Consider the following 14,299-nt stretch of genomic DNA (forward strand, 5'->3'; position numbering starts at 1 on the left):
CTCTGGGGTCCTCTCCCTGCTTGCCAGAGGGTGGGGAAAGGCAGGGGGGAGGTGGGTGGTGGCAGGGCAGAACAAAGCCTGGGCTCTGTCCCCTCTGCCATCCATCGGGGGCTGTGAGGACCCTCCCAGGGCTCTTCTCTGGCTCCCGGGATTTCTCCTGGCAGATGGAACCTCCTGGAAATTGCAACTGCAGAGCCAAAGGGCAGAAGGGGTCCCCCGTGGGGAGAGCTCAGTTGAAACTAAAAGGCTTTAAATCTCCCCTCCACCTGGCCCTGGTTTCAGACCTGGCCTGGCCACCACCTCCCCCAGCTCCAGCTTTCCTCCTCAGCCCTCCCAGGGCTTGGCCCAGGAGCTTGGGAGATGCTGCTCTGGTCACCTCGTGTCTCTGATAAACTCCCAGGAAAAAAAAAAAACAAAAACCTCAGGCTGAGACATCATCTCCTCCTCCCTCTGTGGCTGTGGAGCTGGTGAGCAGCCTGCAGCCCTCCCTGGGGGTGTCCCAGCCCCCCAGGACCTGCCCCAGGGCGGGAGGGTTGTGCTGGAGCTGGCTCTGCTGGTTTGGTCCTTCCTGGCTGAGGAGCTGGAACTGGGCTGGGGACACCTGATCCCAACCCCTCGTGTTGCTGGAGCCCCTTGGAGCTCTGTGCAGAACAGGGTCTGGGGAGCTCCAGGGTCCTTGGGTGGTTCTGGAGTTGTTCAGGGATGTGGGCATGGAACTTCAGGACCTGGTTTTAGTGGGCATCAGGGGGTTTGGTTTAGTGTTGGGCTTCGTTATCCCAGAGGTCTTTTCCAACATTAATGATTCCATGACTGAGGCACCTCAGTATGGACTGTCTGTCATGGGACCCCAGCCTGGGTTGGGTGGGAAGGGACCTGAAAGCCCCCCCAGTGCCCCCCCTGCCATGGTCAGGGACCCCTCCCCCAGCCCAGGGGGCTCCAAGCCCCATCCAACCTGGGCTGAGACACTGCCAGGGATGGGGCAGCCACAGCTTCCTTGGGCAACCTGGGCAACCAGGGGCTCAGCACCCTCACCCCAAGCAATTTCTCCCTCCCATCTCAGCCCCAGCTCCCCTCTCCCAGCTCCAAACCCTTCCCCCTTGTCCTATCCCACTCCAGCCCAGCCAGGACATCACCTTATTCCAGGCCACCACTAACCCATGGCCCACACCTGAGAATCACAGAATGCTCATGGCTGGAAAGGACCTCTGAGATCACCAAGTCCAACCAAACAATTTCTCCCTCCCTCCCTCCCTCCCTCCCTGCCCAAGATCTCCTCTCCATCTCCCCTCTCCCAGCTGCAAACCCTTCCCCCTCGCAGGGTCCCATCCCTCCAGGCCCTTGTCCCAAGTCCCTCCCCAGCTTTCCTGGAGCCCCTTCAGGCACTGGAAGGTGCTCTAAGGTCTCCCCGTTGCAGCCTTCTCTTTCTCTTTTTCTTTCTCTTGCTCTCTTTCTCTTTTTGTTTTTCTCCTCTCTCCTTCTTCTTCTTCTTCTTTCTCTTTCTCCTCTTCCTCTTCCTCCTTCTCCTTCTCTTCCTCTTTTCTCTCTTCTCTCTTCTCCAGGCTCTCAGGCAGGGTCCTTCCAGAGCCCCAGAACCCCCCTGGGCAGCCTGGAGTAGCTCCCAGAGCTTTTCCTTGCTGGGGGGACCCTTCCCACCTCATGGGAAGGCTGGAAGCATCCTCCAGACCCCTTCAACCCCTCCAAGACCCCTTCCCACCCATCCCTGAGCAGGGGCCCTCTCTGCTGGCTCGGTTTTTTCTCCCCTACCTTTATTACTCTAATCCACAAGGATTAAGTTGAACCACATCAACTCAAACTCCAGTGTTTTCCAGCCCGGTTGGGGCCAAAATCCCATCCAGTGTTAAGTCAGAAAAGGAGAGGGGGAGGCTGGGGAGGAGGAGACCCCCAACCCCCAGCCCATGGGGCAGGGGCACCGACACTCGTGGGGTGCCCCAGACGGGTGCAGGGACGGGGGAGCCAGGAGAGGCAGAGCCCGGGCAGGTCCCGAGGGGCTCGGGACCCTAAATCTTGGGTCTCCATCCCTTGATGAACTGCATGATCTTCTTCACCTGGAGCTTGGTGAGGCGGAAGTCCTCGGCCAGGATCTCCTCGCTGAGCTGCACGAAGATGCTGCCGTCGATTCTCTCCCGGGAGAAGAAGGCGACGACGTCCTCGGGGAGGCCGATGAACCGCAGGCACCTGGAAACCTCCTCCAGGGACAGCGCCGAGAGCTCCGCCGGGGGCAGCCACGGGGACCCATCCCCGCTGGGACGGGGGGCGGCGGGCGGGGGGGCTGCTGCCCTCTCCCCTCCCCGCCCCGAGGAGGAGGATGGAGGCGGCGGTGGCACCTCGAGGACTCCCGGGGACAGGTAGAGACGGGTGACCCCGCCCTCGGCCCCACGCAGGATGGTGGGGGGTAACGGGGACACCCCCCGGAGCAGGAGGCTGTCCCCCTCCTTGGGTGGGCGAGGAGGGGCCGCTGGGTCCTCCTGGGGGGCGAAGGGCTCCGGGGAGGAGGAGGAGGAGGAGGAGGAAGGGGCGGTGGGGGCTGCAGGCGGAGGTTTGGACCACTCGGAGCTTTCGGACCGTTCGGGAGGGATGGAAAAAGGGTTGAGAGCCCCGAAGGGAGCAAAACGTTTTTGGGGGTGGGGGGGCTTGAGGCGGGGGCAGCTGCGGAAAGGTTTGAGGGGGGGCTCAGCCCCCGAGAGGGGCGTGGAGGAGCCGCCCCCCAGCCCGGCCTCGGCGTGCGCCCAAGGGTCCGACCAGGAGGTGATGGGAGGGGGCTGGGTGGGGGGGGGCAGCGGGCGCCCGGGGGTCTCCCCGGCTTTGCAGTCACCCCAGGTACAGGGGTAGCAGTAGAGGGAGTAGGCATCAGGTGAGGGGGGGCTGCTGCGGGGCACGGACCTGGAGAAGGGGAGAGTCAGCACGGGAGTGTTCAGGGGGGAGAAAAAAACCTCTGAGAGCATCACAGCCAACCCCTCACCCAACCCCCCCATGGCCAAAACTGCCACCTCCACACCCTCCCCTCCAGGCATGATGGGGACTCCAGCCCTGCCCTGGGCAGCCTGGGCCAGGCCCTGACAACCCTTTCCAGGGAGAAATTCTTCCCCAGCTCCAACCTAAACCTCCCCTGGCACCACTTGACTTGTGCCAAAAGTTCCTCTTCTCCCATCCCTTGTTCCTTGGGAGCAGAGCCCGACCCCCCCTGGCTCCAACCTCCTCTCAGGGGCTTGCAGAGAGCCACAAGGTCTCCCCTCAGCCTCCTCTGCTCCAGGATCAGCACCCACAGCTCCCTCAGATGCTCCTCACAACTTCTCCATCCCCTTCTCCATCTTCTCCAGCCCCTTCCCCAGCTCCATTCCCTTCTCTGGACACTCTCCAGCCCCTCAATCTCCTTCTGGTCACCACCCTGGGGGCTGCAGCATCCCCACCCCCCAGCCCCACTCTATGGGGATGTCCCATCACCCCCAGCACCCCAGCAGAGCACCCCAGGGCTGCAGCCACTCACCCATCGTGGAGCCCCGAGGAGTAGTAGGAGAGGCTGGGGCTGGGGGAGGCTGCGGGCAGCATCCGGGGGCAGCGCCGGGGGTCCTGGGGGCTGCAGGGCTCCGGGGGGCGGCTGCCCCGGGGGGGCACAGGGGGGGCATTGAGCAGACGACATTCCTCCTTCACCTGTGGGGGGGGGGAGGGAGCCCCATCAGGTACCACCCCATCAGGTACCACCCACTGCCCCGTGGAGGTAGAGGGGTGATGGGGGAGTGCCCGGGTTGAGCCCTGAGGTTCTGATGGTGGGTGCCTCGTGGTGCAGAGGCACACCAAAAGGTGGGTGCCTCGTGGTGCAGAGACCCCTCCCCCCCCAAAAAATGAGGGTTCCCCATGGTGAGGGGGACACCGAGGGATGTGGGGAGTCCGTGTTGCTGCGGAGCCCAAGAGATCCAGGTAACCCCCAAGGATGGGGAGAAGTGGGAACCTCATGGCCCAGGGGTGTCCTGGGGGTTGGGTACCCCTGGTGATGGGGATCCCTGGTGGAACTCATGGCCCAGAGGTGTCCTGGGGTTTGGGGTATCCCCAGTGATGGGGGTCCCTGGGAAGCCCTGGTGGGACTCATGGCCCAGGGGTGTTCCTGGGGTTTGTGGTACCCCTGGTGATGGGGAGCCCTGGTGGCACTCATGGTCCAAGGGTGTCCTGAGGGTTGGGGTACACCTGGTGATGGGATTCCTGGGGATCCCTGGTGGAACTCCTGGTCCAGGGGTGTCCTGAGGGTTGGGGTACCCCCGGTGATGGGATGCCCACGGTCTAGGGGTGTCCCGGGCTTTGTCTCTCCAGCCATCCCGTGGCATTACCCCCACCCAGAGGTGACCCCAGGGTGTCCCCCCCATCCCGGGGTCTCTTACCGCCTCCGACTTGGGTGGCACGGGGGGAGGGGCGTCCCCACGGGGCTCATCCCCGGCCACACCGGGGCGACGCGGGGAGCCCAGCGGGGTGACGACCCCCGAGGTGACCGCGTCCTGCCGGCCACCCCCCCCTGGCTGGCAGCAGCCCTCGGGGTTGGGGTTGCTCCAGAGCTCCTCGTAAGGGATCTCCAGAGGTTCCTGAGTCCTCGGCTCCGGCTCAGCCCAGTCGGGGGTCACGTATTCCCGCTCAGGATCGGGGAATTCGGGCGGCCGCGGGGTGCCGGACCCCACGCCCCCGCGTGGTCCTTGGCAGCGGGTGTGGGGGGGCTCCCGGGGGAGGCAGGAGCAGAGGGTGAGGCGCTGGAAGGGGCGGCCGAGATCCTCCCGGGAGCAGGAGGGGAGGCAGAGGCGGAGGCGCCGGGGGCCGACGCTCTCCTCGGGCAGGTCGGGTTTGGCTTCCCGCACCGCCCGCGAGTACTCCTCGGGGTTGAAGCGGTCCTGGCAGTAGGAGGAGATGTCCCGCAGCAGCTTCTCCAGCTGGGGGTCTCCGGCCAGCAGGCCCTCGGGCAGCTGGAAGCGCGGCATGTCGGTGAGGAGCAGGAAATGGAAGGGGAGCAGCTGCTCCCGGCGCAGGATGCAGCACAGGACCACGGTCTTGGAGATGATGCCGACCAGTTTGTAGCAGTGCCCTTCCCGGATGGAGTGGAGGTCGTAAGGGTTCCGGGCGGGCCTGCTGGGCACCCCCACGTTGACGGGGAGACGAACCTTCTCGATGATGCTGCGGATCGTGTGCTCCCCCTCCTGCAGGCGCAGCTCCAGGGGGCTGCGGGTGCTGAAGCGGCCCTTGCACTGGAAGGGGAGGCTGAGGCTCTCGTTGGTGCGGTGGTTCATGCAGATCAGGCAGGGCATTTTGCCCTTCACCTGCCGGGCTCCTGCCCCCGGGCTGCCCTTGCCCAGTTTCCTCAGGATGCTGTTGAACCGGGACTTCTCCCTCACGCTCCTGGCGCAGAGGATTTCTGCCTGGCCCATCGGCGTCAGCTCGTCCCCGGCGTGCAGGGTGAAGTTGTAGACCTCGCTGTCCTCGCTGAACTCCCCCGACACCACCTGCACCACCCCCCAGGCCCCCACAGACCCACCGTGGGACCTGCTGCCCTGCCACTGTCCCTTCGTGTCCCACCACCAGCCTGGAATGAGCCACCACCAACCCCTGGTGAGCCACTGCCACCCCCTGATGTCCCACCACCACCCCCTGGTGTCCCATCACCACCCCCTGGTGTCCCATCACCACCCCCTGATGTCCCATCACCACCCCCTGGTGTCCCATCACCACCCCCTGGTGTCCCATCACCACCCCCTGATGTCCCATCACCACCCCCCGGTGTCCCATCACCACCCCCTGATGTCCCACCACCACCCCCTGATGTCCCATCACCACCCCCTGATGTCCCACCACCACCCCCTGATGTCCCACCACCACCTCCTGATGTCCTGCTATGTTCTCCTGATGTCCCACCAGTGACTCCAATATCCCACAACCCCCAACCCCTGCTGTCCCACCTCCTGTCCCTGCTGTCCCCCCACCATCCCTGCTGCCTCAGCACTCCCTGTCACCTCCTGTCCCACCGCTCTTCCCTGCTGTCCCCATGCTGACCTTGACACTGAAGGTGATGGCCTCCATGACAAAGACCCTGTCTGGGAAGATGCTGGCCACCTCCTCCACGCTGTTGAAGTACTGCACGGGCTCACGGATGTCCCGGTCCTGGTCCAGCAGCTTGAACTTCCCTGTGTGGGACAGGCAGAGCCACAGGGGTGAGAGGAGCCCATCCCCGGGGACCTGCTGGGACCCTCCTCGGGGACAGCCTGACCCTTCCTGGGGGGCAGCCACCCCCGAGGCTGCTTCTGGGGACACCTCTGAGGGCTCCGTGTGTCCACAGGGACACCAGAGCAACATCAAGGGGGGCTTTGGGCTGGCAGGGGGGATCATCACCCCACAGAGGCCCCAGAACCCCCCCCTGGATGGAGGAACCCGGGGTGGGGACATCAGCAGGGTGGTGGCAGAGGCAGTGACCAGCAGCAGGACTGTGAGGGTTGGGGACAGCAGGGACAGAGCTGAGGGGAACATTAATCCCACCCCCCACACCCGGGGGGGGACACCGGGGGCACTGGGAAAGGAAATGTGGGGTGGTGGCTGGGGACAGGGCTGAGCCAGCCCCACTGGACCCTATCCCATAATTAATTAATTAATGGGACTCGTTACCACCAGGGCCATCCCCACAGGGGACATCAGGGAGCTCCCTGCCACCACCCTGCCAGCTCAGAACCCTCCTCTGTACCACCAAGGGACACCCTGGACCCAGCCCTGGCCTTGTCCCCATCCCTGCTTTCTCCTCATCACAGCCTTGGCCTTGCCCCATCCCATTCCATTCCTGCCCTTGTCCCATCCCTGTCCTTCTCTCTGTCCCCATTCTTGTCCCCTTCTCTATCCCATTCCTGTCCTTGTCCTTCCTCCATCCCTCATCCCTGTCCTCATCTCTCTCCTTGTCCCCATCCCATTCCTGTCCTCCTTATCCCATCCCTGTCCTTGTTCCCATCCCATTTCATTCCTGTTCTTAACCAATCCCTCTCCTTGTCCCCATCCCCATCCTTGTCCTTGTCCCATCCTTGTCCCATCCTTGTCCCCACGCCATCCCATCTCCATCCCTGTCCCCATCCCATCCCTCTCCTTGTCCCCACCCTATCCAATCCCTGTCCTCATCTCCATCCCTGTCCCTGTCCCATCCTTGTCCCCACCCCTGTCCCTGTCCCTCCACCCCAGCCCCCAAACCCCAGTCCCTCCTCCTCCCCCTTACTGGTCCATACTGGAACACGCCCAGTTCAGCCACCAGAGCCACAGGGTGGGGACAGGCCCGCCCGGCCCCATCCCCCCCATCCCCCCCCACCTGGGTACTGGAGCGGGATGTCGATTTTGGGGCCGATGACGTAGTGTCCCTCCTCCAGGCTGTGCGCTGTCACCGTGGTCCACTGCCGGCAGGAGTGCAGCAGCAGCACGTCCTGGGCTGTCACCCCCTCCACGCGCTCCCCTGGGGCAGGGGACAGCCACGTCACACACCCACCCCCACACCCCCACACCCCCCACACCCCCACAGCCTCCCCACGGCACCCAGGGGAGACAAGAGGGACAGGGGGATGGAGGGACAGGGGGACAGAGGGACAGGGGGACAGAGGGACAGGGGGACAGAGGGACAGGGAGACAGAGAGACAGGGGGATGGAGGGACAGAGGGACAAGGGGACAGAGGGACAGGGGGACAGAGGGACAGGGGGACAGAGGGACAGGGGGATGGAGGGACAGGGGGACAGAGGGACAGGGAGATGGAGGGACAGAGGGACAAGGGGACAGAGGGACAGGGGGACAGAGGGACAGGGGGATGGAGGGACAGGGGGACAGAGGGACAGGGGGACACAGGGACAGGGGGACGCAGGGACAGGGGGACAGAGGGACAAGGGGACAGAGGGACAGGGAGACAGAGGGACAGGGGGATGGAGGGACAGGGGGACAGAGGGACAAGGGGACAGAGGGACAGGGGGACAGAGGGACAGGGGGATGGAGGGACAGGGGGACAGAGGGACAGGGGGACACAGGGACAGGGGGACGCAGGGACAGGGGGACAGAGGGACAAGGGGACAGAGGGACAGGGAGACAGAGGGACAGGGGGATGGAGGGACAGAGGGACAAGAGGACAGAGGGACAGGGAGACACAAGGACAGGGGGACAGAGGGGAGACGGGGGGACAGAGGGACACAAGGACAGGGGGACGCAGTGACAGGAGGACAGGAGAATAAAGGGACAGAGAGACAGAAGGACAGGAGGAGACAGAGACAGGGGGGCAGGGGGATACTGGGACAGGGGGACAGAGAGGGGCACAGAAGGACAGGGACAGGGGGACAGAAGGGAACAGAGGGACAGGGGGGCAGAGAGGGGGACAGAAGGAAAAGGGGGCAGAGGGACAGAGAGGAAAAGGGAGGGACGGGGGACAGAGGGGAGCAGAGGGGGACAGAGAGGGACAGAGGGGGACAGAGGGGGACAGAGGGACAGGGGGAGGAGCAGGTGCTGCCAAGCGCCACCGGTTGCCCAGGAAACGATTTCTTTGTCCCCCCCGGCGGAGCCGCAGCCGCCGCCAACAAGAAGTTTATTGAGCGGGGCCGGAACGGGGGGGCAGAGCCCAGACCCCCAAAGCATCCACGGAGCCCAAAGGGAAGGATCCTGCTCCCAAAGGGATGGATCCGACTCTGGAGGGATGGATCCTGCTCCCAAAGGGATGGATCCTGCTCGGGGGAGACGGATCCTGAGCCAAAAGGGAAGGATCCTGCCCCAGAAGGGACGGATCCAACTCTGGAGGGATGGATTCTGCTCCGAAGGGATGGATCCTGCTCTAGAGAACTGATCCTGCCTTGGAGGGGAAATCCTATTCCCGAGGGATGGATCCCGCTCCCAAAGGGACGGATCCTGCTCAGAGGTGATGGATTCTGCTCCAGAGGAGACGGATCCGACTCTGGAGGAATGGATCCAGCTCAAAAGTGAAGATGGCTCCAGCTCCAGGGGGATGGATCCGGCTCCAAAAGGGACCGATCCTGCTCTGGAGGGGTGGATCCTGCTTTGGGGGTGGATCCTGCTCCGGAGTGAGAATCCTAATCCAGAGGGAGGGCACTGAGGGGACACGGTGGCTCCGGTCCCTGCCAGCCTTGGTGTCACCCGGACCCTGCCCCCCAGCCCCTGCCCCCGGACCCCTCCTCTGCCCCAGGACCGACCCACGGGGAAAGGTCCGAACAGCAGCAGCCTTGGACGTTTCATGGCAGCCTGGACATGGCTCACCTGCCCTCCTGCCTTCCTCCCTCCTCCCGGTCCTCTGGTCTTCCTCCTCCTCCTCATCCCTTCACCCTTCCTCCCTGCTCTTCACCCCTCCAGTCTTTCCCACTCCTACCTCTTCCCCATCCCGCCAGCCTTCCTCCCTCCCTCCTCCTCCTCCCCATCACTCCAGCCTCCCTCACTCCTCCTCCTCGTCCCTCCAGCCTTCCTCTCTCACTCCTCCCCATCACTCCCTCCTCCTCCTCTTCCTCATCACTCCAGCCTCCCTCTTCCTCCTCGTCCTTCCAGCCTTCCTCCCTCACTCCTCCTCCTCCTCATTCCTCCACCCTTCCTCCCTCCTCCCCACCACGCCAACCTTTCCCCCCTCCTCTTCCCCATCCCTCCATCCTCCCTCCCTCCCTCCTCACCCCTCCAGCCTTCCTCCCTCCCTCCTCCTCCTCCTCCTCCCCATCACTCCAGCCTCCCTCACTCCTCCAGCCTTCCTCCCCGCTCCTCCTCGTCCCTCCAGCCTTCATCTCCCCTCGGATCCTCCATCCCTCCCTCTTCCCCCCCCCGGCTCACCCTGCCCCAGGCAGACCAGGGTGGGCAGACGGCACTGACTGACGATGGCATCGAGGGGCAGCGCCGCGGGGCTCCAGCGGAGCCGGCCCAGCCCCGCCGTCAGCTTCTCCATCGCATCGCGGCTCAGCCCGGCCCCGGGGCCGCGGGGGGGGGGGGGGGGGGGTGGCGGCCTCGCCGGGTTCCAGCGCCGGGCCGGGGCCGGGGGGAGGGCGGGGGGGAACGGGGCAGCCCGGGAGCCGCCCCCCGCCCGCCCCCGGCCCCTCCTGCCCGCCCGCCCCGACAGGAGGGACCCCCCCACACCGCCATGGGGGAGGGGGGAGGCGGCGGGGAGGGGAGGGGTCACCCACCCCCCATCACCCATCCCTTGGACGAGGAAGGGGGGGAGGGGGGGGGGGTCCCGGGGAAGGGGACGCGATCGCCGGGGCTGCCGGAGGGCTCAACCCCACCGCCCGGAGCCCTCCGAGGGGATCGGGGGGGGGTTCAGCCCCATCGCCCGGAGCCCTCCGAAGGGACCGGGGGGTGGGGTTCTGCTCCACCGCCCGGAGCTTTCCGGGGGTACCGGGGGGGTTCAGCCCCATCGCCCGCAGCCCTCCGGAGAACCGGAGCGGTTCAGTCCCACGGCCCCGGGTCCGTCCGGGGTTCCTGATGGGGTCTGAGCTCCGTTTGGTCGCCGAGGGAAGGGGGCAAGGGGCGGCCCGGAGCTGGGATTCCTCCCTCCGTCCCCGTCCCCGCCGCCCCCTGCCCTCTCCCGCTGCCCGGGAACGGGAACGGGGGGGGGGAGCGGTGCGGAGCCGCTGGGACATCCACCCCTTCCCCCCAAAGGGGGTTCCCAAAGAGACAGCAGGGCTGGAAGGGATTATAGGTGGGGAGGGGGCTGCGGGGGTAACAGAGGGGCCGATAAGGACATCGCCATCTCCAGAGAATCCAAAACCATCATGGAGACCCCCCCAGCGGGGACAGGGACAGAGCAAGCAGGGATTTGGCAGGAGGAGGATGGGGAAGGTCTCAGGATTCTCAGGAAGGTCTCAGCCAAGAGCTGCGGGACAGTTTGTGGGGAAAGGTCCCTGTGGGGTCCCTGAGAGCCCTGGGAATCCCTCACCCAAATGTCACCGCGGTGGCACAGGGCACCAGATCCTCAGCAGAGCTGAAGTGACCCGGGATGGCTGAGCTGGACCCCACGGGTGGGACTGGTTTGGGTGGGAAGGGACCTCAAAGCCCCCCCAGTGCCCCCCCTGCCATGGTCAGGGACCCCTCCCCCAGCCCAGGGGGCTCCAAGCCCCATCCAACCTGGGCTGAGACACTGCCAGGGATGGGGCAGCCACAGCTTCCTTGGGCAACCTGGGCAACCAGGGGCTCAGCACCCTCACCCCAAGCAATTTCTCCCTCCCATCTCAGCCCCAGCTCCCCTCTCCCAGCTCCAAACCCTTCCCCCTTGTCCTATCCCACTCCAGCCCAGCCAGGACATCACCTTATTCCAGGCCACCACTAACCCATGGCCCACACCTGAGAATCACAGAATGCTCATGGCTGGAAAGGACCTCTGAGATCACCAAGTCCAACCAAACAATTTCTCCCTCCCTCCCTCCCTCCCTGCCCAAGATCTCCTCTCCATCTCCCCTCTCCCAGCTGCAAACCCTTCCCCCTCGCAGGCTCCCATCCCTCCAGGCCCTTGTCCCAAGTCCCTCCCCAGCTTTCCTGGAGCCCCTTCAGGCACTGGAAGGTGCTCTGAGGTCCCTTTGAACCCACAGCATTCCGTAATTCCATCATTCCATGACTGGGAAGGGTGACTGGATCCTGCTGGGTGGGGAAGGACCCCAGGAGGCTGCTGAGGCCCCTGGACAGCTGGAACCCCCCTGGATTGCACCCCCATGGGACCTGCAGGTTGAAGGAGCTGAAATTGCTGTTTTTCCTCCAACCCATCTGGGGAAATCCTCCCCAAGGAACTGGAGATTCCCAGGGGCAGAGCTGGGTGCACCCACACCCACACCAGCACCATCCTGGGACTCACCCAGGCACCATCCTGCTCTGGAAAAAACAACTTTTTTGAAGCTTTCTGAGAGGAAAAGGCAGAAAACTGCAGCCCAACACACATCCCAGCTCCTGTTGCCCAGGCTCTAATAATCCACCCAAGCACCCACAGCCCCATGGGAGGATTTTTTTGGGGGGAGGGAGGGGGTCCTGCCCCAGCCCTGGCACCCACCCCCCCCGTGGGGCAACCCCAGGCAAGGTTTTGGGGAAAGGGAATGTAAAGGGCCGAGGAAGTGAGCGATGCAAGTTTATAAAAGCTTTTATTTGCTCTTGGTACCACCAAGAATGGGACAGTGACCTTTTTTTTTTTTTTTAATACAATTTGATACAGTAAGTGGTACAAAAGAATGTGTTTTAAATAAAAAGCCAGAGTGGAGTAGCAAAAATATTAAAAGATTAAGTAAAAAATTGTAGGCATGGGAATTAATCCTTAGACCTTCCAAGTTGCTGCTGCTTTGTTTCTTTCCTCCACTGCCACTCCCCCACCCTGCAGCACTGAGCAGGAAGCAGAGCTCACACCTGGAGGAGGGAATCCACCTCGGGTTTTAGGAGATTTGACCAAATTTTATCGAGTTAATTTTTTTTGCTTTAATTTATGGTTTTTTATGACCTTTTCCAGGCTGGCCTTAGGCTTCATCCCAGGCAGGGGGCTGGGGAAGGGGGTGTCTTCCCAGAAGAGGTTTCACAAGCAGTTAGTGTGCTAGCTAGGCAGGGAGTTTTAGATACCAGCAGAAATAAAAGTTACTGCAAATTCCTCCAACGTGATTTATTATCATCATCATCATCATCATTATTATTACTTTCCTTTTTTTGGTTGTGTCTTTTTTTTCTTTTATTCTGCATCGACTCTTGTTGCTCACTCCTCCTCGGCTGGGCCTTGCACTCCACAACACAAAACAAAGCCACGTGGTTAAAATTCACGGTTTGCTTGGGTTTTTGTATTTTTTTTTTCTTTTTCTTTTTTTTTTTTTTTTATCCGAACAGAAGTAGACAGACTGGAAAGATTTCATTTTATTAAGAGGGAAGGGAGGTGGGAGCGAGTAGAACCAGCGAGCGGCCTGACCCCTGCTCTGGGCTCGCAACGAACACAGCGGCTACAAAGGGTTTACACAGAGGGAGCAGAGCCCCTGGAAGCAAATAAAAAGATCACGTTTAAAAATAAAATAAAATTAAAAAAAAAAAGAATAAAATAAACCAAAACCCTTGATGTCTATTTCTCCATTATTATTATTATTTTTTTTTTTTCCCTTTTTGCTCAGGTTAGAAAGTGCAGCTGTCCCCGGCAGCGAGCCGTGCCTCTATTTACAAACGCTGCCCGGTCCTGCCCGACCCCACCAGCCACTGGCCAGGGAAGGGTTAACAACACACGGAGACAAAATGCCAAAACACCAGAGGGGAAGAGGGGACCCAGCTCGGTGGTGGTGGTGGTGGTGGTGGTGGTGGTGGAGTCACACCCTGGGCAGCCGTTCCAGCACGAGAGAGGTTCCACTGTTCAAACACCGTTCCCGTTCAACCAAACGGCGTTGTCATTCCCTCCTTGGAGCATTTCCCACGGGCAGCCCCAAGCCCCAGTGGACCAGAGCGAGGCACAGACTCCTCCAGCACCCCGGGAGAAGGTGAGGCTGGGGGGGGAAGCGTCATCAATTTAAAATATCGTTTCCCCCCCTGGCAGGAGCAGCTCTCCCACACGGGGTTCTGAACGCGAGGCGGAAGGAACCTACACCCAGGAGCAGCTGACAAAGTCCACACGGGGCCAGGAGCGAGGGCAGGACTGACCCAAATCCCAAATTGCTCAGTTTTTCGACTTTTAGGGAGGTAATAAATTAAACTGCCAACTTGGGTTTTTTTTTCTTTTTCTTTCCTTTTTTCTATTTTTCTTTTTTAAATCCTAGTTGCACTCAGCCCTTCGGCTGGGCCAGCGGACGACGTCTCGGAGCGGGCGAACGGGTAAGAGAGAACTTCAAAAAAGTTCATGTTAACTGCTGTCAGTTTTGGGGGGACTGCATGTTATATTCATACACATAAAGTAGACAACCACATCACCCTCCATAGAAAAACTAGTGCATGCAAAGAACTCTTCCATATCATAAAACCCAACGGCTATGCAGGAGGAGAGAGGAGAGGTACTAGTGAACGGACACTGGCTAGAGGGAGGTTAGTAGGAATCCTCAACATTTTTACCTTGAAAGCTAAAATCAGTGCTTTGTATTAATATTTTTTTTTCTTTTTTTTTTTTTTGGCAAACATACCAGGTTGCCATCCTTTTGAATTAACACATCACACCATGAAGAAATGCAAAGAAAAGCAGCATGCAGGCAAAAGGAAAGAGCCGCGAGTGAGAAGAGGGGGAGGGGAAAAAAAAAACCAAACCCGAAACCAAAACAAACAAAACCACAAACATGGCAGCAGGAACAGTTCTGAAGGGTTAGGTCACCAAAAAGGAGACACAGCAGA

At 61.8% G+C, this 14,299-nt stretch overlaps 1 protein-coding gene across 1 annotated transcript; it reads right to left on the reverse strand.

Annotated features, from left to right (window-relative positions):
- Positions 1-1,765: 1,765 nt before the first annotated feature.
- On the reverse strand, positions 1,766-9,949 carry GAREM2 (GRB2 associated regulator of MAPK1 subtype 2). The gene is made up of 6 exons (XM_071742365.1): positions 9,818-9,949; positions 7,331-7,471; positions 6,043-6,173; positions 4,392-5,495; positions 3,506-3,669; positions 1,766-2,901 (listed from the first exon to the last, which is right to left on the reverse strand). Exons 1-6 carry the CDS (start codon positions 9,927-9,929, stop codon positions 2,019-2,021), a joined length of 2,535 nt encoding a protein of 844 aa, XP_071598466.1. The 5' UTR covers positions 9,930-9,949; the 3' UTR covers positions 1,766-2,018.
- Between the last annotated feature and the right edge of the window lie 4,350 nt (positions 9,950-14,299).

The sequence above is a fragment of the Heliangelus exortis genome, chromosome 3 (genome assembly GCF_036169615.1).
Source record: "Heliangelus exortis chromosome 3, bHelExo1.hap1, whole genome shotgun sequence".
In the NCBI taxonomy this organism is placed as follows: domain Eukaryota; kingdom Metazoa; phylum Chordata; class Aves; order Apodiformes; family Trochilidae; genus Heliangelus; species Heliangelus exortis.